The following is a 24,851-nucleotide window of genomic DNA, read 5'->3' on the forward strand; positions in this document are numbered from 1 at the left end:
GCCGCCAAGTGCATTAATAGTGGCACCATTTCATTTTAACATGCTCTGCGTGTGATGATTTGATCTTGGCTTAGTATCCATTACAAAATGGAGCACGTCCCATATAATAATACTTTATGGATATTGCTAGGTTTACAGTCTCACATCAATATCTTGATCTAGACTTGAAAATTAGATACCCTTGTTTTGAGCTACCTTGATTGTCCCTCCAGCATAATTCTCAAAAGAAAAAAAAAATAAACAAAAGAAACATTCCTCCAACATAACTTGCCGAGGGTTTGATATCTTGATATATATAAAAATGCTTTGCACCTTCTTTTATTGACACTTCGGAGCTATTATGCCGTGCATTTCTTGCATAGACAACCTAACTCCAAGTAAACTTGGAAAAGATCTCAGCAACATGTCTGCGTCTCTTCATTTAAGCACCTTCTTGGCTATTGATCAATAATTCCACTAACTGGCACACTTCACAGGCCCATGGTAGTCAAGTACTTGCTTGTGATTTGTGTATTAGCAACACGAAATCGAGGTTGGTTTTCAATGCTGCTAGATACCAAACAATTCCATGTTTGGCTACACATGTGGACTTCAGTCCGAGATTCGCATTGGACGTGTGGCTGTAATGGTTTGCATTTAGCTGGAGGGGTAGTCAGGATGCCCACTTGCTGAAAGAAAAATAAATAAATAAATAAAAAGCCTGTATTCCAAGACAGTCCTGAACTTGTTAGTGTGGTCTCATAATTAGCTGACTTAAGAGGAAGAACTAGATGCTTAGCCTTGATGAGCAACTTATCTATTTCATGATTACCTTTAGTTATCATTGGGGTTTTCTCCTTCAAGGTCTTTAGGTGGCAAATATTCATTTGAACATAAGAAAGTTGCCATCGCTCTATGCTTTTTGAACTTTCACTCTGCATTTTGTAATCTCATTTGATTTGTGTTTGTTTCAGACGGAACTGATGTTGGAAACAATTAATGCCCTCAATGACAAGGTATGGAGCTTATTTCATTATCAAACATTACTTTGCAACTATCAATATTCTGTCATCCATCACTCTATTCAAGTTTCGAGGAAAAAGAAAAGGAAAAGAAAAGTTGATCTTTATCAAGATCTTTATGAAATTATTCCAATAGTTCCCCTAGACTATATATATATACCCTTTTTATATGATCAAGCTTCGATGCTTATTTACTAGCTAGATTTAAAAAAATTTCCACCCTTGTTTGTAAAAACACGGGATTGTAATCACTGGATTACAACTAGTCAACCTGCATATATACAGCTGGCTGCTTGAACGGTTAGAAAGGAACGGCTGGTTTGTCCATCACATGCCGCAGACTTTATTCTAATAGTTCCACACTAGCAGCATCCATGCTTTCACTATCGTTCCTTTAAAATCTGCGTTTTCATTTGCAACCAATGCATGGATGCTTCTTTGAGAACCAGACCTCTTCACTTCAGATGCTCAATTTTGCTCTAGCAGGTCTTTAGGCCTTAACAGGATGGTGTAAAGATGATCCTCGATACAACTTCCAGGTTTTATATTCATCCAAACACCTTGACTGGGCAAACACTTGCATGATCTTTAATGCTTTTGAAAAAGCTAGCTGCTAGCCGAGAAAACCTATTGCCCTGCACATCCTACCGGCTAATCTCTAGCATGCAAAAATACTCACATAGATGATAAGATGAGGATTTGAAAAAACATATATATTAGCAAGAATGGTGCGACTTGGAACTTCATGCAAATCTCTTAAAAGCTGCTACATTCAGATGTCTCAATCAATTGATGATGTTCCAAGCCTGCATCTAATATTTGTTTGTATATGCTGTAATTGTCATCTAAAAAAGTTTGCTCTGCCTCTTGCGGTATGTTGCAAGATGGCATGCTACCCAGTAAAGAACTCAGAAATGAAACCTGGAATGCTTCTAAACAGACATCGGAGAACTATATATATATCTCGTCCAATCATCTGTTTCACTTCCAACGAATGTCTAGGATAATATTATGTGCGAGATAATCTTGTTTGGGCCTTTGTTGTCTCTAAATTATCACATCTTAAAAGGCTGGGTCGAGCTACTGTGCTTTTCTTACGCCCTTCTCCTCAGGAAGGGTATCGGATAAATCAGAAGTAAAACTCGAACGAGGGCAGGTAATTAACTAATATCATGAAGAACTGGAACAATAAATTATACATTTGAAGTAGATATGAATGTCATTAGGACTCTGTTATCTGACTGCATTTTTGTGTTGGTAGAAACATGTGCTGCTTGCTCGCACAGTATTTCTCTTCCAGCATGTCTTTGTACGCCTGTTTGTGCATGGGTGTAATGCACACGTGTCATTCAACATGAATAGCTGTGTTAGAATTAGGGGTGGTGTCGGTGCCGCATTCCATTTTTACGGAGAGAAATATATATAAACGAGTTAGCTAGCTAGGGTGAGAATGTATAAGGCCATTACACATCACGTGGACTGCTAATCTCTCCATCCATAATTAGATGTTGATTTTGCTAAAACATAACTTTTGCTCTCAACAGGAAAAGACACTAAGGGAGGAAAATCAACGTCTACAGACGCAGGTGAGCATAAGAATGAATAATCTTAGGATGTCACCGTACGTGTTAAGCACATTCTTCAAGTTTTTTTACAAGGCAAACTGGATGTTGTCGACATGACTATCTTACATGTAGGTTGTAGCCATGAACAATGACAATGAGACTAATGGCATGATGTCTGGATCTTTTGAACCACTATTTGGTTTGCTTAAACAGTAGGTTTGAAGGCCGCACTGCATACAAAGTTAAACTTGATGCTGGAAGTGGTCGGAATGGCAGAAAATCTGGCAATCGCCTGCATGATCTTAAATGCACACGCGTTAGCAAAAGATATGTACCTTCATTATATTGTTCTTGTATTTCCATTGCAGCTTCTCTCTTCAGGGAAATGTTGAGTGAGTGTGTAAAGTTTCCTCCTCACCTCCGAAGTCTCTCAGACGCTTATCACCACTGTGTCTCCTATCATATATAGGGGTACTCTTCATTTCTTTTTCTGCATGTTATGAGGATCGGATGCGCAACGTTCTATTGTTGAATTCTGTAATGACATTAAATAAATAAATATGAAAAGCTTGTGGTAAATATTCATTTGGAAACACGCAGAAAATGAACGTCTTTGAGAGAAATGTGACATTCATTTTTTCGGCTCTAAAAATTCATGCGTGTATTAAATCAATCACCTGGTAAGGCCTTCAAGGGTAAAAGCTTGTTAGGGTTAATCTTGAACAATGAGATTAAGGGACAAGGATAATTCTTATGATTTATGCATGCACACTACCCTGTATCAGACGACGCTCCCTTTCTCACCGAAAAATGATGAAATTCGTTAAAGTTTTAAATTCAGTGTGATGTTATTATCTCAGATAAGTTGGATGGATCGGGATGAGTTTGATAACTTTGATTAAGGCCATGTTTGTTTTTTGGAATGTGGTTTCTGGGAAAGTACTTTTCAAATTTTCCTGTGTTTATTTGCTATTAGAAAAGTTGGTCAACGGAAAACACTTTCCAGTCAAAGGAAATTTAGTTTGGTTTTCAGGAAAGTGTTTTCCTGAAAAATGTGGGCGGAAAACACTTTCCGGAAGTTGTGAAAAATTTAGAAATGTCATATTATTTGCTGATTATATCAAATTTGGTCCTCAAATTTTTGATTGCTATATATATTTTGTTTTGAATATTTATTTTTCAATTTCATCTCTTAAAATTTAATTTTTATATTAAATTTGATCCTTATTTTTATAATTGTTATTTGCTTTTCCCTTATCATTTTCTTATTGAAACTTTTTATCTATCAAATTTGATCCTCATTCTTTTGATTGTTACTTATTTTATTTGAAATAATTTATGAAATGTTAATTATTATTATTTTAATTTCTTCATCTTTCATTTTTATTTTATTTTTTAGATTTGATTTCTATTATTTTGATTATTATTTATTTTATTTGAGATAATTTATGAAATTATATTTTTTTTCAATTTCATCCTCTTTCAACTTTTTAATTTGTATGATTTGTTCCTCATTATTTTAATAAACTTGAGAAAATAAAACATTAATAAGTTATTTTCCAGCTCATTTTCCATGACATAACCAAACATTGGAGAGTGTTTTCCAACTTATTTTCCATTACACTACCAAACATCAGAAAATAATTCACTTTTCCGGAATTCACTTTCCAAAAAGAAACTACTTTCCAGCAAACAAACGGGACCTAAAAGTGTAGGTTTCTCAACTTGTAATCTTATGAGTCTTTAATCTATACACCGATTTTGAACTAGAACTTCAGGTGCTAAATTAATGCAACAAAAGGTTTTTTTTTTTCAATAGAACTTGTCTTTTTATGTTAAAATATCTAGATAATTTTAGATAGAATAATTCAATTGAGGATTTCAGAGATAAAAGATGAAATTGAGGAAAACATTGTTTGTGGACCTAATTGAGCATTCCCGTACAAGTGAAAAACTTATGCGAGGTCATTCCAGTATTGTATTTACACTAAAGTTTTAGGGTTTTTCATAAACAAAATAATATTTTAATTTATTGAAAAAATAAAGTTAGAATAAGAAAAATATAATTAGAATTTCCTATTCGAGTGCTATTTTTCAGAAACAAAAACTAATTTTTCATATTTGTTAGGAGTTTAGAAAATAAATTTTAGAGGTTCTCTTCGATTTTTCTTACCATTTTCATTGTTTTTCAAATAAATAAAAAAGAAATGAAAAACATATTTTTTTTTCTTTTATATACAAACACTTTTTAGCAATGTAAAAAATTTAAATAAAAAATTAGTTTAATAAATTTAAATATTTTTACTATAAATCTAATATAAATATTTTTTATTAAGTAATTAGCAATATAACTTTTCACGAAAATTTTCAATTTAAATAAAATAAAACTAATACTATATAATTAGATTATCACGGAAGCAAACCATTAAGATGAGTTTTGATTATTATGTTTTTATAAAAAATAGTTGTAATATTCTTGTATTTTTATATATAATAAAAGTTCATGTTCATCATTAACACCTTTTCAATTTTCCATCTAAAAAGAAAAACTGAATATAAAAAAATAGTTTTCTATTAACTAAGAAATCTTTATTTTCTCATAATACAATCGAAGAATAGAATGTGAGCGGTCACTATTAAGATTTCTCAAAAATTCATAAGATGAGATAAAAATTCATTAACAAAATTCTAAAAGAGTTACAGCCTTTTATTGTACATTCCATTATACACACAAACATAATTATATTATGGATTCGCATAAAACAATTTTTTTTATCACATATTTTTTATCTCTTTCAACTTGATCCTTTCACGATGATTTTATTTAAGATTGAGATTGATCTTGATAGTTTGTTTCAATAGCTTAATGCATGTCATTGAGTCATTGCTGCATTTTGCAAAAACAATGCTTGGATTTTTGTTTTCTAGATGATTGAAATTGAGGGACCTACTGAGAATCAATGAAAAACTCCAGCCCTTTTCGTTCATAGAGGGAAGAAAAAAATTTCAATTACTGGAGTTGAGTGGAGGAGAGATAAAAAAAATAAGAGAAAAAAAAAAAAAAATATTTGGTCGTTGGACCCACATTAGAGCTCTGTCTTTTCCACATGCCACCTTGAAAGGATATTATCGCCACGATGATTTCAACAACATCAAGAAAAGCTATAATCAGAGCTTGGAGGAAGTCGCACACAGCTCCCAAATAAAACTTTTTTTCTGACATATTAGCGCGTGAATTACATATGCTAAATAAAAATAATAATTTAATACTAGATTCTTTGAGTAATCTTAAATTTAATCTTAAATTTTATTCCACTCAATTCCAATAGAAGCCTGAAAAGCTAAACTTTTAATTTGTGTTGTTTCTCCTTTCAAAATCACAAAGTTTATCTATTGATAGATAAATAAAAAAGAATTTAGCTTAAATTTATGATTAAGAGAGTAAATAGATATTCATTAATAACTAATAGCATTATATTGATCTTCGGGGCAAAATCAAAGATATTCTTATCAATTTTTTTTTAATGAATCATAGATTTTATAACAATATAATTAATGGTTAGAAATAAGCATGAATTATTTAGATGGAAAACCAATATTTTTAAAAATAAAATAATAGAACACCAAGGAATAACTAATAGTAAATCATTAGTTATTACTTAAGTAACATCAAATTTTTCTACATGGAGTGGTTTGATTATTTTGAAATGAAAAAAAAAAAAAAAAAACCTTAAATGAGAAGACCTTAAGTAACATAAAAAAAAAGACCTTAAATGGAAAGATACGAACAAATATTTTCTTGAAAATAATAAAATATCAATTATTCTTCTTACTGTATACTTATAACTAATTATACAGTCATATCGTATCAACTAAGGGTCTTTCTTGTACTTTTATGGATCGAAGTTGGAAAACGAAAACAAGGAAAACAAAAACAGGTAAAAACCTCTTGCATCAAAAGGAGCAGAAGCCGCAACACGGAGAGGAGAGGCCCTGCAAGCACGCATAACACGTGGCAGAAGGGAGATGACTCGAATTTATGACGACATATGGAAGACCCACTACTCAATTCCTGCCGGTAAAAATGTTAACATTCATTCCTTTTCCTCTTCTTTTTATCCATTTATACTCGGTTGTGATAGAAGTAGAGCACTTGCTTTATTTGCCTTCATCTGAGGAAAGGATAAAATTCAAAATTAGGAAAAAATTAGGTCACAGATTTAGGATCGATCGAGTCAGCTTTCTTGCTTGCCTGCTTGCTAGCTGACGAGAGGATGGGCCGTAAGAAAGTGGAGCTAAAACGAATTGAAAACAAGAGCAGTCGCCAAGTTACTTTCTCAAAGAGGCGAAATGGATTGTTCAAGAAAGCTCGTGAACTCTCCGTTCTTTGTGACGTACAAGTCGCCATCCTTGTCTTTTCAAGTTGCGACAAGCTTTATGAATTCTCTAGCGTTGGCAGGTACCCAACTCTTTTTATTTTTTAGGTTAAAACCTCGTTCTCAGGTCCCTTGATTACCAACAGAAGCATTGCTTTTGTTCTTGCACATAAATCGCTTGTTGATTTCTTTGGTTTGTCAATTTTCTAGGGATTTGGTGCTTATCGTTGCTTATACGCGAGCAGTCATGGCTCGCACATGTTGTGATCTTTTGTTTCTTTGAAAGGAAAAGCCTTTAGTGTATGTGTATTATTTGCTGCATGCGTGTTCATCCATCCATACAAAATATAAAGACACGAAACTTTCTGTTGAACAATCGAACAAAACTTGTTGACAGTCCTATACATTTAAATGCTTAACTTAGTCTTTTCGTTAGGATTCTGTCATCGATTTCAAACTCATCTCTGTATTAATAATTTGTTTAATTACATGATGTTTATATATAATTTTCTCTTAATTACGACAAATAATTAACTACCATGCAATTGCTAAGCTAGATGGTTATAACATGGATAAACAAATTTCGCGTAATTAGGATGAGCATTTAATTAACCTATATGTAATGATGACATCTAACCTATACACAGTTAGGGAAAAAAAAAAAAAAAAACACTCACGCTCATGTGCTAATCTTCAAAGATGTCAATGGTCAATCGGTTATCAATTCAGTTATTAACCCTCTTTCAGCTAAAACATTAATTATAAAATATATAATATTAAAAAAGTCAAATAGAATTTGCACATGAAAGTATTCTTAAATCATATAAAATATTCATTTCTGCTGATAACCACCAATGTAGTTGTTCAAATATAAAGTAACTCTCTACGTCATAGTAAAAGTTAAGCATTCTCAAAGAATATATGAAATGAGTTACTAATTATTTATAATTAATGGAATAATTATAGTATTTCAATACTTAATACGAAAATAGTTGAAAGAGGTAAATATTATTCTTTCAGTTCAAATACGGTTGGTTATAATGAAAACCATAATCATAATCGAAACTAAGTCATTCAATTATTAATTACAACTGAACCAGCCATAATAAACATGGCAGTCAGTTCTCTTTTTATTAAATCTAGAGTAATATGTTTGGAACCCTATAATTAAATTGAATTAAGAGATTTTAATGAAATAACATGTTTGGAATACTATTAAATATTAAGAATTGAATTTTAAATGGAATTCAATCTCTAAAAATACTACAAGTAAATCAAAGATCAACCCATCTAATTCACCATCTCAAAGGGAAAAAATTTAATATAAAAACTAACTTTGTCCCAAATATAAACCCAGACTTATTTTATAAAACAATTGGATTTGTTTTAAAATCTTAATTAAATGATGATACCATTACTCAAATATACATGGCATAAGAAAATCTTCTCACTTGTACTCTTATGGGCATGGAAGTTGTAAAACTTGGTTCACGTTACAGCATTATTTTGGTATATGAGTTCAATTTTCATCCTATAAAAAATTTGACTATCCACTTGGATAAAATCGTGAAAACATTTTCCACATAAAATGAGATTTTCACGGGTTACTATTTTAGGCCAGGACATATGAGTTTAATATGGTTCTTATGTCTAGGTTTACTGGTTGGGTTTGATCGATGATTGAAAGTTTTCTTGAAAAAACAAGTTTTTTATAGAATAAAAGACTCTTCACTAGTTAAGTTAGTAGATGTATGCATAAAAAAATTGAAAAAAAATATAAGTGTAGAGAAATGTTGAATTTGAAATATGTTACTTGATGACAAATGTATTTATTGATCTTGGTTATATTAAATTATCTCGTGAGTTACATAAAAATTTATCAATGAAAATACTGGTGTTCATTATTGAATATAGTATTCGACATGTTATTGGTGAAGTGATTAGTAAATATTAATGATAATAAATATTAATAAAAAAAAAGGTGTTTGATTGCATTGAATGTTGTGTATATTTGTATTACCTATCATTAGCTAGAAAGATATTGGCAATCCTATGTAAAAACATGTCCTTGAACAAAATGTTATAGAATATATCAACAAATTGTAAAACATTTGTGCGTGTGGCGGTGTATAATATCGAGTTGTGACCCTTCATAACTTGAAAAACAGTACATTAAAATGTGTGTTAATAGTTGAGAATTATTAAGATGTGTGCTAATAGCTGCCAGCCTAAACGGAGTGCCAATTTTTTTTTTTTAATGCGCAACATCACACGCCATCTTCAATTAGTGGATCAATTGGATGATAACCTTAATTACACTAACACTCTCGAATACTAAAATATAAATTGCACTCCCAACTCTTGTTAAAAAGAAGACGGATTATTAGAAAAGAAAATTTAATTTCTAAAAGCTATGTTAAATCACACTTATTTCAATATTTTCTATTTATACATCATTTGACATAACACATTAACACTTTACTTAAGTATCAAAATTTTAAAAATACAATCCTAAGAGGTATATCTCAACTGGTCAGGTTTTAGATTTGCTTCCTAGAGGTCAACGATTCAAGTCTTACAAACCTCAGGACCATTGAAGGCTTACATTGTTGTTAACTTCAGTGCCCGTGGGATTAGTTGAGGTGCACGCAAGTTGGTCCGGACACCCACGTTAATAAAAAAATTAAAAATACTTAAAAATAAGATAAGAAAAACTGATTTTACTAGATTTAGAAAAGAACCAATGCACATCAAAATTTATCAAATTATTGAACTAGATCCTCTATTTTTCTTCACAAGGTCTTCTTATTTATTTTTTTATTGTTTAACATTAACTTTAAGCCATTTAAAAATTCACTAAATTTATGTTATTACATTTGATAGACTCAAACAATATTAGGAACTCTACCAATGTTATAAAAATACTAACTTAATAAAAATAAATCTTTAAAGTTCTTATCCATCTATGTATTGTTAATTTTGCTCCACGTCACATATAATTGAAAAGAGTTCTTCAAATAAAAAGATTTGTATATAGTATAACGTTAATGCTATTATAATTGCATTTAAGGATATGTAGGAGCCATCAATTTCATATGAAATAAATAAAATTTTAAAAAATAATATATAAAGTTAAGAATGTATTATAAACCATAAAACTTAAAGTCTAGGTCTTTTGAATCAAATTCAAATTCAATTATCAAATATAATAGTTAATAAGATCTGAGTAAAATTTCTTCACATCTTAACACCTTATATCTTCATGCAATATAAATACATAATGCTAATGAAAGAAATAAATTGAAAGGATTCATCTCTCTTTCATTGTCACATTTTCAATCTTCCTAACATAAAAGAGAATTAAGTAAAACACACAATTTGTCTTTTGTCCTTTGTTTTCCCCTAAGGTGGTTCTTTAATGAAAGCACGTGATGGAATATAATTGTGCATGACGGACAATAGGTTGTGTGCAATAAGATTGACAAGTTTCTATTACGAGAATGAGATTACCTAGAATCTAACTCTTAACCCCTTATGATATAGGGCATAAAGGTGTGCATGGGTTGGGTTGGGTTGGGTTGATTTTGACCAAAATCCACATCCAACCCAAAATAACCATTTTTTCCAATATGAAACATGACCCTATATGAAAAGATCAAACAAATGGTTGCGAAAGAAAAGGGTTTGAGGAAGAAAATTCATGATCCGTAGAATTAAAAGCGTGCAAATTAATCATCAAGCTACATGAAACTAAACTAAAAAAAAGCATCTATTAGAAACAAAAACCAATTATATCTTAACTGTTAATAAGACTAGATTTTTTTTCAAGGTGAATGATTTGAGAGGTGGAGGGTTCTCTTTTTCCGAAATAGTTTTTTTGTAATCTTGAATTCATGGTGATGGGTGAATGATTTAAGTGGTACAAGGTAGGATTTTTTTATGTGGTCAATATCAAACACTTCTTTCGTAAGTGTATGAAGCCTTTGTCACATCAATATCTATAAAGGAGCGAGATATTGTTTCTTAGTTAAAATCTTCTCCTAAATGTAGCTAAGTTTCTTAGAGCTATCAAACATGATTTTGACAAAGCCTTTTAATTAATGCCATGATGATCCAATCCCTTAAACCCCTCTTTTCATGGAATATAAGCACAGAAGATTCCTCTTGTAAATCTTCAAGATTTGAAAGGAGGTTTTTTGATTGATCATATTACATGATAAACATTTTATCAGATCTTTCTAATGTACACATCATGTTGTTGGATGAAAACATAAGAAAGTGACAGCTTAAAATTAATGATTTTTCATAATACAAAAGAATAACAAATGTTTTTATTGGTTAGGATAGCATCTATTTGTTCTTCGAACAAGTAGAGTTTTGCAACGTACTAAGAAATCAAACCAAAAGATCATCTATTTGTTCATTGTCTCATGCCATCGAATTGATTATTTTGAGGTGTTGCTTTACTCACCCTGTTACATTGTCATTTTGCTAGGTATAATTAAATATTATTTATCTCAAGATTTGATTTTAGTTACCAAGACTCATCTTTTTCTTATACAATACAGTACAACCAATATCCTCAAGCGTTACACGAGCCATTTTAAAAAAAAAACAACTTCATCCAAAGATGCTAATCATGCAGAGGTATGCAATGCTTGTGTCATTTTGATTATTGGTAGTGCAAATACCGTCATAACAACAGAGAGAATTAAGAAAAAAAATATAGATTTATGGCTTCATTTTTGACATAGCATTATTTTTTCCTCGTTTCTAAATTTATATTCCTTGTAGTATGGAACCAATTGCTAAATATCTATTTTCTAAGCAGGTATATTATGGTAAGCATGCGAACTTGAAATCACTTGCAAAGCTGCTTCTAATGGTTGAAAGGTTTCTCGTTCAATTTCCAGCACACTTACTCCATGTGTTAACTTAAAAATGCGTATCATCTACTAACGTATGTTCTATCACAGGAACCTTGAAGGTCCATATGCTATGGAGTTGACCTTGGGTGACCTTGTGGAACTAGAGAAACAACTGCATGTTACTCTAACACATGTCAGAGATAGAAAGGTTAATTGTCTCTCTTTTATGAATTATTTTGTCATTTGTCATTTGAAATCCGTATTGTGATGCATCGGGAACCCTCTTGTTTCCACTGGACAAGTGTGATAAATATCTTAGATTGTCTTTCTCGATACTTGCACCATTTTATACTTGAAAAACTCTGCATCAGGATTTGAGCTTGGCTTAGGGCGTCTTCTTCCATACCTATGATGCAACAGAGAGAAGGGTTTTAAAGCAAAATCTGACCTTCATATAACCAGATTCTATAATACTGGATCACGCATTCCCAGATAAGTGAAGTATCTGACCGTGACCCAATTTTATAACATCTAGGGACCAACAAGAGAAACACTGACCAATTATCTCACTATTCAATAATTATTAAAATTAGGATAGAGAATAAATATAGACATTTAATTTATTTTAGGAAATGCGCTTACTCCAAAGTCATTTTCAAAATGCGTGGTCTAAGGTTCATTTATACCGAAGTCATTGTGGACACGTTTGGGTTAGGATCCCCTAACACTAAAGTCATCGTACAGGTTGCCTGGTTTCAGGTACATCACAAAGTTAGGCTTTTACTATATGATGCTTTAATATCTTCGTACAAAGTTTGCATTTCACCTTCTTTAATGATATGTATAGTTTATAGTTCATAGTTTACAAAAGTTCTAATATCATTAGAACTCTGTAATGTTTGACAATATTATTAGTGCTATGAAATATTATGAGTCCAGCTGATCACATGATTATATAAGTTCTTTTAATAGCCTCACACATTCCAACAGCTTCTAGTAGATCACGACAACAAACAACTTGTTTTTTGTTGCAGTAGACAATAGGAGATCTTTAAATTGTTGAAGGGATAAAAAAGCTTAACAATCAGAATTACAGTACATGGGCAACATATATGATGTCGTACAAGCAAGGCTAGGATCTATAGGAGATAGTCAAGGACGTGAAAACACATGAACTTCCAAAAATACTAATGAAGTCCGTGAAGAATATATGTTGAAGAATATTTGGGATGCTACAATGCCAAAAGAAGCATGAGACACAATTGCTAGTATTTTCTCAAAGAAGAATGATACTATATTGCAATTTCTCAAGAATGAGTTATTGTCATTGACACAATAAGACATGACGATTCCTCAATACTTTAATTAGGTGAAATCGGGAGATTTCTAAATTAGACTTTGAAGCAACTATTAGTGAAACAAGGATGAAAAGAATAATCATCCATAGTTGGAGACCTAAATATCATACTTTTGTTGCTACACTACAAGGATGACTTACTCAACCATCAATAGTTGAGTTTAAAAATATGCATGTTAGTCAAGAAAATATGGCTAAACATATGACGGGGGTCTTGTTGAAGGGTGAAGAAAAATTACTCTACACCAACAATGGCAGGAGTAAACAATGGCTTACTCGAGAGGACAAAATTCATAATTGGCACATTGGTGGTAAATCTAATAAGGATGGTGATAAAGAAGAATTATCGAAGGAAAGAAGGCTTTCATAAAATAAAAAAAAGCTTCAAAGAATTATGAAAATGACAGAAGAATTGAAGGCAACTGTTATAATTGTGGAAAGAGTGATCACATAAAAAAATATTATTGGTTCAAAAAGCCTATTAAAGATAATTGTCATAATTGTGGAAACAATGTTATTATTTCAAGTTTAGAAAGGCAGGTTGAAGATGAATGGAATGCTAAAGCATCCTTTGTCAAAGAAGGAGAAGAAATAGCATTGACAATGATAATTGATGATTGAATCAATTATGAAAGTGATTGGATCATTGCTCCAGTGTTATAATCACATGAAAGGTGATAAACAAAAGTTACAGCATCTAACAAAGTAGAAGAAGAAAAAATTGTGTAGTGGTGATAACTGACAACTCAAGATTACCAATCACTTATATTGGTAAGATGATAAACACGCTTCGCTATAAATCTGATCATGTACATCTTCAAGATGTTTATCATGTCTCAAGCACGTAGAAAAAATTATTGTCTATAGTATAATTAACATGAATAGGCTATTATGTCTTGTTTGGTTCACATGATGTTAAAATATACCAGGATTGTGATTGTTATCAAGATTGCGACCGTAATCTTGATCATGATGGAGGACCAAATCAACAACTAGAACTCTTTTCTATTGATCCTTGTAAAGAGAAGGTTTCATTACAAGTTTAAAGCTCTAAAGGTATTTTTCTTTCATGCAAAGAAAAAGAATGTGAACACGATGAAGTATAGTTATTGCAACACCTATAAGGTCATCTCTATGTAATAAACCTGCATTACCAAATCATATATAAGGAAGTAACAATGGTTCTTATCCGAATAAAGAAGATAATTCTGAATGTCCAATGTCTATGGAGAGTTCTTTGGCTCGTTTTGAAAAATAAAAACTTTTATCAAAAGATGATGCTTGGGAAGGTGGGAATTGTTCAAACAACCTACAAGAGCAAAAGTTGGACGCAAAGCTGGACCAGTCATCTACAAAGATGAATGTTATTGCTCAAGTTGAAAATTCTGTTCGGAAGTGTTATCCTTCTCGAAGAAGAATTTTTGCTCTTAGAGACTTTCAATGCTCCATTTCTTAATAAGAAAGAAGTTGTTGTGTAAAAAAAGTGTTTGGATTAAGAAAAGTCTAAAGAAAATTTGATAACTAATGATGTCAAGGGTAAAAATTTTAAGAAAGCTTTAAGAGCTATATGGTGTCATTGTTGCTTAAAATGTAGAATTGAAGAATTTAGTTGATAACATTGAAGGCAAGCTATAAGAAATAGAAGACTTGCAAGCCTAAAGTTACTTTCAGTTGGAAAAACTAGGAATCTAGTTAGAGGTTTGAAAGAATATAATTGATTATTATGACAGACACTATCTTCAATCCACTATTTGTTGCTTGATTGCTAGTTTGTTTTCTATTCTAGAATTTTAGAACCAGTGTATTTTGTATTCCTGGGCACATCCCGTTCACCAGCACAACTATACTATCTCGTAATAGCACTACAATTCTTTTCATCATTTTTCGTTTTGTTTCAGATACAAATGATGTTGGAATCAGTGAAGTCCCTCCACGACCAGGTATGAAAGTGCATTTGGTTATAACTGCTTTGAAAATCATTTTCTGCAATATATAAACCCCCATTTGCAATCAATGCATGAATGCTGCATGGAGAGAGCAAGACATGATCTTAGGATCCTCATTTTTCTCTAGTAGCTCTTTTGACCAGAGAAGGTTTCTGATACAAAAACTTCCAGGTTTGCTTATCATCATACAATCCAAGTATGAGAAAACTTCCGAAACATCTTATTCATAATTAAGAAAACCTACCCGTTGTTTGCATCCAACATTTTATAGCTGCTAAAATGCTCAGATCATGTCATGTCTAGGATTCCTGGACCAGCATATAGCATATAGCATCCCTTTACTGCATCAATGATATCTGAATTAATTGTCAACGATGATCTTCCAAGGATGCAATCGGTCTATTGATCATGCTTTAATTGTCGTCTAAGAACTTTTGATCAACCTCCTGCATTATGTTTCAAATGGGCATGCTATCCTGAAGTTTAATTAAAAAAAAATCCAGAATGCTTCTTAGCAAAATAGTAGAATAGAGCCGGTCCAAAGCAATTATGGCTAGTCAACCTTAATGAGCTTTAGGTGATATTATTGCATTCCTAATTTCTGGTTTTACTGTTGGATAACTAGCACTATTCATTGTTGGGCATAATCAATTCGTAAGTCTTTCCTACTGTCTGTTAAAAACTGTTTCCTAAGGATGTCAAAGCTAAAATTGACTTCAAAAGTAAGGCTTGCTTATCGTACAATCCAAGTATGAGAAAACTTTCGACTAAAAACTATTTTGCTGCATACTTCGAATCCTTGCACATTATTATGATCTCTAGAAGAATAATGCATGATATACTGTGTGGTGAGATGGTCAAGTTTGGGCCTAGGTCCCCCCTGTATTGTCTGACCATGGTCAAGTTTGGGCCTATGCATAGTCTCTAGTAACCGTTCATTCTTATTCGAGGAACATCATTAGGTAAATCAATGAAGTAAGATAGTTACTAAATTAAATGTCACGAGGAAGGGAAAGCAGTAATTTATGAATATAAAGCAAGCCACAGACGAGAGAAAAAATCATGCGGGCTTTCTGCTCTTTCTTTGTGTTCTTTAGTGCTGTGTGCTCAAGTGCAGTTTGCCTGTGTGCCATTCTACATGAATGAAGTGATCTCATAATCAAATGTCTTTATTATTTATATATATATAGGAAAATTGAATTAGGTAACTTTGATTTTTATATGAATGTCTTTTGCTCTCAACAGGAAAAGATGTTGAAAGAAGAAAACCAGCTGCTAGAGAAACAGGTAAAGAGTGTTTAATCCTGTTGCCATTTGCTCTTTCAGCAAGTGCATATTGGAATTTTACTTGCAACACATGGAAAACTGGGTTAATTGTATTACGTGCAGATTGTAGCAATGAAGAACGGTAAAGACTCGGATCACCCTCTGTATCATCCTCCACAACAAACGACACTGAGTTTGCTTAAATAGTGAGGCAGCACATGCAGTGTGATAACTTACCGCTGGAGGCGGCTATAATGGCAGGCAATCTAGTTACCTCTTCGATCTCACATGCATGCACTAGCCCATTTTACCTTCATTATCTTCCTGCCGAAGTTGCATTTCCACCGTTTCTGCTTCTCTTCTCTTTCTTATTTGAGCTGATGTTTAAGTATCCTCCACCCTCCCAAGCATTTTAACTCTGTTTCCAAACATTTCCATTTATTCAAAAGCATATATTTATCATTGACTGCATTCTATTAAGCCCCGATACATAGTGTTCCACTATGGCATGTGTTAACGTTCATTGTCAATAAATGAATTTGAGGAACTTGCACTAGACGTTCATTTGCAACATTGGAAAATTGGATTGTAAAGATACATAACATTCATATATGTGTGCTCGCGCGCTCGCCCATGTGCATGCATGGTTTATTTAACTCAAATTCATGGAAATATATATTTAAAAATAACAAAGTACATATAAATCCCGCGATACGAAAAATTCATCCGGATTAATCTTGAAGGAGAAGTTCAAGGACATCAATTATCCTTCCTATTTCCTCCTGTCGCTAATCCATGCCATCCAGTTGCCTGCATCCAACCCATTTACCTTTGTGATTATTTCATATTATCAATGTGAAATTACAGGATTTTTCAAATTTCAGATTCAGTGCAACTGTGCAGGGAATTATTATTGTTTTAATCTCATAACTGTCGTGCATGTCTAATTTACAGAGATTGATTTTCTTCCTCCTCAACTCCCTTTGTGGATCATATGCAGAGGAGTAGACGACAGAATAAGATGTATGAATCTCTCTCTATTTGCTGCTATACTAACATTGCTTTGGGAGAGAAAAAAACAATGCATGACACAGTTGCTGCTATACTATCACTGAACTGTTTTAGCTGGACTTTACGTAGAGTCTAGAAATCTCATTAAAAAAAATAGAAACAAAGCGCACCCAGTTAGTAGATATACATCTAACTTCTAAGGTACTAAATATTGCAGTTTGCTGACAGTGTGTTTTTCAGGCTACCTACCTACACGTATTCTTGACTAATGATACGTTCATGGGGAGCATAAAGAAAGCAGACGTCTTAACCTTTTAGTTATTATCATGTCTGCTTTGAATAGCAAAATAAACATGTTCGGGAGAGAGAGAGAGAGGAAGCTCAGAGTTTTTGGCAGTTTGAATGCTTACTGATTGTGGCATTCCATGCATTTGCAAAGAACCAAAGCTAGTAGCTATATGGTAACAACGTTTTTTTGTGGCGTCTTGCTTGATTCTTTGTGAAGAAAGGTAACCAAAGCAAGTAGCCATACGGTAACAACTAATTAGGCCAGAGTTTTGATCTTGGCTATTTAGGGTTGAACTGTAAGAGGAGACAGATCGCTTGATCACCGCACTAATGCCTTGTGAGTTCTGAAGGCAAATCTGTGACTCGACCGCTTACTTTTTACTTTAAAGAAGAAATGTGGGCGCCCTATACCACGCAGGCAGACTGGGCAGGTGGCCTTGTCTACCGCTTAGCTTTGTTCAGCCCTTTTGAACTGACCCGAGTGTCTCTCTTTCTAACTCGGCCCAATCGCTTATGGGCGGCGCGCAGAAGAAATGCGGTGTTGCTACAGATTTCTTTGATCGCTTGATACATATAGAATATATACGAGGTATTTTCTTGTCATTTTAATTTTTAAGTATTTTTTATTTAAAAATATATTAAAAAATTATTTTTAATATCAACATATTAAAGAAATCCAAAAACAAAATAAAAATAATTTAAATTTTCAAGAAATATTGTTTGGAATACAGTCCCATATAATTACTTCTACTCAAATATGATTGATTGCCAATTAAGTTTGATTAATTTGTAGAAGAATCAACAACAAATCGTAACATTGACATTGGTAGAGAAACTGATTTACTGCTATATACATTGCCACTAATTAATTAATAAAATAGATAGGTGGACAGGCAATTTATATATATATCGGATTGGTTAGGAAGTCATGGTTATGAGTTATGACACGTACGAGGAAGGAAAAGGTCAGCAACCAATAATATAATACCACAAATACAGTCTATGCAACAGTTATAATTTTGTTGAGACATCTTTGTCTCGATTCATGCCTAAGTCATTTATGCAGGTGCACGTGATTTCGCATGGAAGGAACATTTTTCATGTTTTTTGCTCGGCGACGATGGTGACAGACGAGGACGTGTGTTGGCGGTCTACCACAGAAGTTTAAAATATTTTCATCTTTAAGCTTAAAATAACTTTAAATCGATGTCATTGATTAGGTGGGACAGTATTATATTATGAAGACAACTTTCATGTCGGAGAGGACAGCTTAGTATTTAACATGTGTGGTGCATGCCAGATTCAAAAGAACAAGTAATACCCTCGACCTTGAGTCTCAACTGCTTGCGGAAGTGTGCCCTCCCATCCCATTCTTCCAAGGTAATTAGTAGAACTTGACCTGTTTATTATTCGATCATAAGGAATTTAAAGACGGGTACTGTGTTTTAACCGGTGTTTTTTTAAGAAAAAAAAATCAATTTTTTTAATCTTTTCAAAGCATAGATATAAAAAATAAAAAAATATATTATTTTAATATATTTTTAAATAAAAATATTTTTAAAAACAGTACGTATCACTTCCATAAACACCTTTTTTAAGGAAGCATTTGAAACATGATTCAACTCGTATTTTTAAAAAATTAAATTTTTTTTATGAAAAATTTATTTTTTATATATATTTTTGATTATTTTGATGTGTTGATTTTAAAAATAATTTTTAATAAATCACTAAAAACTCATCGTTATTATACCATGGAGTGTGGACAATACCTGCAACAGAAAACCTACCCACATCCAAAAAAAAATGCATAGTGATATTAAAAGAAACCATATGTATTACTAGAGCAACGCCAAAAAAAAAATCATTTTTTATTTATATTTAACAAATTGATTTTATTTAATTCATGAATAAAATTTATTTATAAAAAATAAATAAAATAATAAATAAAACTCAATTAAATAATAATAAAAAAAGTATAATCTCTAATTAAATAAATTTTAAAAGATAAAGCTGAAAAAACAGATGATGCTGACTCTTAAAAAGTAAAATGGCTCCATCCAGTGATTAACCTGCCACTGTGAATGTCTGTCCAATCAGTCAATTCCATCTCTACTGATTTTTATTTGTTTCTGCAATTTCTTGGATTTCTTTCACTTTATTTCTTTTGTTTTTTGTCGATGAAATCAATGCCAATATCATTACGTGTAATAAATATAATTACACAGATTAATTATGTTAATTAGTCTCGACCGACTCAAATTAGAAAACAAAGGAATCAATTGACATAGCATTAGCAAAAATTAACCGAATACATAATTATAAGTTAATAAAGAGGTGTCTTCCTCAATTGATCACCACTTTTTAATTTATTATTAAAAATTAATAGTAACTAATTTCATCTTAAAGTTAATGACCATATAAACCTTTAATGATCCTGAAATTTATAAAATTAAAATTAATAATTTTTAGAAAACAAATCTAGAATCTAACCCTTAATATAAATCGCTCGAGGGTTAATTGTGATCACCACTCTTTGTCTCGCAAGAGATGCTCCATTCATGTATTCTTCAATTTCTGGAGCCCACTCTTATTATTCTTAACGATATGATAAAAGTTTTTTCTATTTTTTTATTAACAGGAAATTCTCTTCATGATTTATATATTCCTGTTCTCTCCCGGCTTTTACCCATTCGAAACACGTGGGAGAAAAAGTCATTCACTATATTCTTCTTAACGAGGTAGTGGGCTTTCCCCTTCGTCTTCGTTGCACTGACTTTATAGAGCTCCTTGATTACCATTCATGGCTACTAGCTGTTTTTTTAAATATATTGTTTTTTTAAAATGTTTTATTAATACAAAAGCACTCTCTATACACTTTGATTGAAAGCAAAGGTAATTATTGATATGATGAGGATCGAGAAGAGAAGTGTAATACAAGTTTAACAGTACTAGTCAAGCGGAAACCCTAGGGGAAAAGTTAGTGATTTTTTTAGCCAATTGCATGACAATTTTTTTTTATTATTAAACTACAAATGAACACTCAATTTATTTGTTAGAACATTATTAAATCAGTTTCATAATTACATTCTTAGCCCCCATCATAATATTTTTTTATTATTTTACCACAGCAAAAATATAATCGCTTGATATGCTTATGATTACACGAGGCATGATAATCTCTCTTGCTGTATAAATTTGACGATTTTGTCATGTTGAACCAATCAAAGTGATAAAAAATAAATAAAAACACCTTGTTTTGAAATGATAAAAAAAGAAAAAAATTCCTCGTCTTCTAATACAAAACTACAAGTTTTATTAAATTAATTAAGGTTTCCAAACACTGAAATCAAGCGTTCAGGAACCGCAATTCACAGGCTAGCCTTTCCATCACATCTAATTATAAAGGACCAAATTGAAGCGGTAGTGTTAGCTGCAAGGTCAACAATGAAGATCACAAACTTTGAAGACTGATTCGAGACTGAGGTAAAATTGGAAGACTGATATGTAAAGGACTAAATAATAAATATATATATATAAAGAAATGAAAAGGTACAGCAATTCCTTCTGGATAAAAGCACAACCCCATCCAAACAAACAAAATCCACACACAAGCCTCTCATTTTCTCTCTACACTACAAAAATTTTTACACATCAAAACTCTATTAATAGAAGCGATCGCCGCGTCCAGCGCTTCCTTTCTATTCACTTTCTTGAAAGAATTTCCCGAGAAACAAACGAATCTTTGCCTATTTATCATAACTCATCCTCAGCTTGTTATTTGAAAACTCTCTGTGTAGATAAAGTTTATGTGTTCGTCCACTTTCCTCGATTTTATCGAAACCCAAAATCACGCTGGTCTTAACATCTCTAAACTCCCTATCTACACAGAGAGGTAATTAGCCAAGGTTGTCAAATTTTTCAAGATTTAAGATTTCTGTTAAAAATCTAATAATCAAGAAATCGATAAAAATGATGCGAAGACAGAATCAAGATCAACAATCTCGAGTACTCGACGAGCTATCAGCGTTAGTATTCAATCTCCTCCGTTCACCATCGACGCCGATCTCGTTTTCTGATCAGTTTCCGGTGCCCTCCACGTCGGTGAGGAGGAGGTTGCCGGGAATAACGCCAGGGGGGTTCGCGTCGTTGCTATTAGGGATATCGTTGGCTTTGATGTTATGTGGATCGGTTACGTTTTTTATTGGGTTTTTGTTGATGCCTTGGGTTCTTGGATTGGTTATGGTGTTTTATGTTGCTGGGGTTGTTTCTACTGTCTCCATGCTGGGCCGCTCTATTCTTTGTTACGCCACGACTCCTTCTCCTCGAAAGGAGATTCCTGGTAATTAATCAAGAATTCCTTCTTTTGTTCTTTTGGTTTGTTATGATTTGTGTGTGTTTTGTCTGTTTGTGTGTTAATTTCATGAAATCTTTTAAGGAATCTTGGCTGGTTTCGTTTGGATATTGTGCTACTTTTCGTTGTCTATGTTTGTGCTCTTGTAAGGCTGTAAGTGGTGAAGAGAAGCAGCTCTGTTTTGTTAATTTGTATTTGGATGTGTTGGTCGGTAAACTTAGGAGGTTTTTTGGAATCGTGAAGATTGATAGGTTGAAAATGGATGTGCCATATCCTGCAGATTAATGTTTCTGTCTGTGCCGATTGAATTATTATTATCTAATTAAACTGAAAAGGAGAATTTTTTTTTTCAACTTTCCTTTTTATGGCTTCATCTTGATCAAAAAGGTCTAACTATCCTTAACTTTTTTTAGCCTCGGATTGTCGATTCTTTTGTTAACAGGAGTTATATTTTGGGACTTTGGAAACCATGTTGGATAGAAGATGTTTTCTTCGGAAGAAAATTCCCTCCTTTCTGGAGCTAGAATGACAAGATTTCTCGAACCAATTCTTTAAAACACATTATCATTCATTGCATCCTGTCTATCTCTTTCCGTTCTGGTAAACCTGCTTTCTTGCTAGCTGCCTTGCTATCTAACATTTAATACTGCTGTTATTTAGAACTCAACATTGGAATGCTGGCTAGATACTGAACATGAGGATGAGGAATAACTCAGTATTGGATCTTGGGTTTCGGTTCATTTAGGGTGATATGTCTTTTGTTGGCTGTTTCAATCTCATATTGGAAATATAATTTGGATCTTCTAAATGTAAAGAGGCTCTAAATATCAATCCTATCGTGGACCTTTTTGCTGTGTATGCCCTTTTCTATTCTTTAGATTCCAAATTTCAAATTGTTGAAAAACTCTCAATCCCATCCGTCTAATCTTGCAACCAGAAGACATTGTTTTATTTGTAGTTGAAGGTGGTTAAGGTGTGAAAATTTGTATTGATTAAACTTTAAAGGCATGTCCAAATCTGTAGTTGGTGGAGTTTGATAGGAGATGGCTATTTTGACAAATAAATGGAATAAATTGAAGCTTGTTACTCTTGGCTCATAACTTTTTTGAATAAGGCTAGTTAAATTTGACTTTTAATTTGAGCTTTATCCACATTCAAATTTAATTGAGATGTGCTTTGATGGTGGTAGTGATGCACTTGGCTTGTCCACATATTCATAATGCATGAGAATATATTTACTGCTAAATAAATCTTCTAAATGCAGATCAAATCCAGGAAAAATTAGATTTGCTAGGAACAATTAAATATGGCATGTTTTGCTAGGAACATATTTGACAAGAATTTAGGGGCATCAGTCATTCTCGTTTTTCCTGGTCTAACATAGAACTATAGGAAGTTGTGTTGATTTATGGGAAGATGATAAATATGGCATGTTTTCTATGGATCTATTTCTCTATACTTTTGTACACGTGTATGTCATTGTTTTTCCCTATTGAATACACAGATTATATGCATGTTGGTGTGTAGATTAATTCTTTTTTCCTTTTCTTGGCGTGACTGCAGCATGGAAACTTTTGTGAATGCAAAGTGGTTCAGAGAGCTGAACTGTGTACGGGAGTATTGAGCAGCACTAATGTTCTAGTGAATGGTGCTGCGTATATATGAAATTACCCAGCTTTTTCATGAATTGACAGGAATTGTGGATAACTGTGTTTCCTGATGGCTTAAAATTGTGGATATGACTTATTTTATCAATTAGAAATGGTGAATATTAAGGTCTTAAGAACTTGTGTAATGAATTCTTGCTTGTGGGAGGAAATGGGAGAGTTGTTCCCGGGTTCTTTCTGATATTCAATTCCCCTATTTGTTCAGCAATATATCAACATTACCACATCTGTATTATTTTCTTGTAACCATATTTAATTCTAAAGAGGAAGGAGAGATGATTGAGATACTGAATGAGGTTTTTTCTTTTTGTGAATCTAACGAGATAAAGTTGAGATTTCACATGACGATTACCATTTTTTTCAGTTCCAATTTTTTTTTTCATTTGTTGTTGTTTGATGAAATTCTGAATCCACTCTGGTATAGTTAGATACTCAGAATCTTTATGCTAAATCGAAAATGGAAGGAGAAGGGTTTTTTTAAAATAAAAAAAAATCATATAGAAGTGTTCGTCATGTTCAGAACACCAAGAAGCAAAAAGACCCGCTGTCACTTGGAGTAAAGCTGTGCATGTATTATATCATATTTGCATAGACTGCAGTCCAATTATTTAATAGGAAAATTGAAGGTTACCAAGCATGTCGTAATTAAGAGACCACAGCAAATTACGTTCGGTAAGTGCTATTTGCAGTATATGTACAGGCGTTAGCCTACTGGATAGAAAAGACAACTCTTAAGGTCGACTGTGCTGTAGGCCTATGCCCTTTGAAGCAGGGATGAAGCACTAGTCAATTGGATCAGAGCATGGTTACACGTCATACAGTCGGATAAAAGCTTGGAAATATGGGATGGGACCTTCTGCAGAAATAATAAATAAGGCAGGCCAAGAGTTTGATCACAATTGTCCTTTTCCTTTTCTTTTTATAGATTTGAACAGTTGTCCCTTATCCTGCTGTTAGTTAGTTGGATCAAATCTCTTGAAGTTTAAAGATTCTTCCAAATTCAAACTTCTGGATATGATGGTCTCAAGGCCATTTACTATGAAGAGCCTTGTAAGTATAAGATAAGGACAAGCTTCTCATAAGTTCTGGTAACGGTTTTGTCTCTTTGTACAGAGGAAGTGGCACAGGCGTGATCATCTGTCAAGTGAACGGTGG

General features: G+C 32.6%; 3 protein-coding genes across 17 annotated transcripts in view; all 3 read left to right on the forward strand.

Annotated features, from left to right (window-relative positions):
* The window catches only part of LOC18097112 (MADS-box transcription factor 14), a 37,100-nt gene extending 33,955 nt beyond the window's left edge, over nt 1-3,145 (forward strand). For 3 of the 6 annotated variants that reach the window (XM_052451172.1, XM_024596418.2, XM_024596417.2), the window contains exons 5-7: nt 954-995; nt 2,546-2,587; nt 2,699-3,145. In XM_052451172.1, the coding sequence (XP_052307132.1) occupies nt 954-995; nt 2,546-2,587; nt 2,699-2,782 (168 nt within the window). In that variant the 3' untranslated portion in view covers nt 2,783-3,145. The remainder of the gene's footprint in view (nt 1-953; nt 996-2,545; nt 2,588-2,698) is intronic. The other 3 variants (XM_024596421.2, XM_024596419.2, XM_024596420.2) reach the window with 3 other exon arrangements.
* Nucleotides 1-17,871, forward strand: part of LOC18097114 (MADS-box protein FLOWERING LOCUS C) — a 39,008-nt gene extending 21,137 nt beyond the window's left edge. For 2 of the 9 annotated variants that reach the window (XM_052451175.1, XM_052451173.1), the window contains 4 exons: nt 15,066-15,107; nt 16,359-16,400; nt 16,503-17,402; nt 17,631-17,871. In XM_052451175.1, coding sequence (XP_052307135.1) covers nt 15,066-15,107; nt 16,359-16,400; nt 16,503-16,586 — 168 coding nt within the window. In that variant the 3' untranslated portion in view covers nt 16,587-17,402; nt 17,631-17,871. Of the gene's footprint in view, nt 1-6,479; nt 6,645-6,748; nt 7,026-11,510; nt 11,590-11,773; nt 11,836-11,918; nt 12,019-15,065; nt 15,108-16,358; nt 16,401-16,502; nt 17,403-17,630 lie in introns of those variants that run through there. The other 7 variants (XM_052451178.1, XM_052451180.1, XM_052451177.1 and 4 more) reach the window with 7 other exon arrangements.
* Nucleotides 17,872-21,239: 3,368 nt separating this feature from the next.
* Nucleotides 21,240-23,988, forward strand: LOC7481217 (uncharacterized). 2 transcript variants are annotated; one of them, XM_024598306.2, is made up of 3 exons: nt 21,240-22,017; nt 22,472-22,629; nt 23,593-23,988. In XM_024598306.2, exons 1-2 carry the CDS (start codon nt 21,648-21,650, stop codon nt 22,507-22,509), a joined length of 408 nt encoding a protein of 135 aa, XP_024454074.1. In that variant the 5' UTR covers nt 21,240-21,647; the 3' UTR covers nt 22,510-22,629; nt 23,593-23,988. The 2 variants fall into 2 exon arrangements, with proteins under 2 accessions (XP_024454074.1, XP_002303786.1); XM_002303750.4 differs by lacking the exon at nt 22,472-22,629 and having other exon boundaries at nt 21,244-22,017.
* Nucleotides 23,989-24,851: the final 863 nt, after the last annotated feature.

The sequence above is a fragment of the Populus trichocarpa genome, chromosome 3, assembly GCF_000002775.5.
Source record: "Populus trichocarpa isolate Nisqually-1 chromosome 3, P.trichocarpa_v4.1, whole genome shotgun sequence".
NCBI classification, from domain to species: Eukaryota; Viridiplantae; Streptophyta; class Magnoliopsida; order Malpighiales; family Salicaceae; genus Populus; species Populus trichocarpa.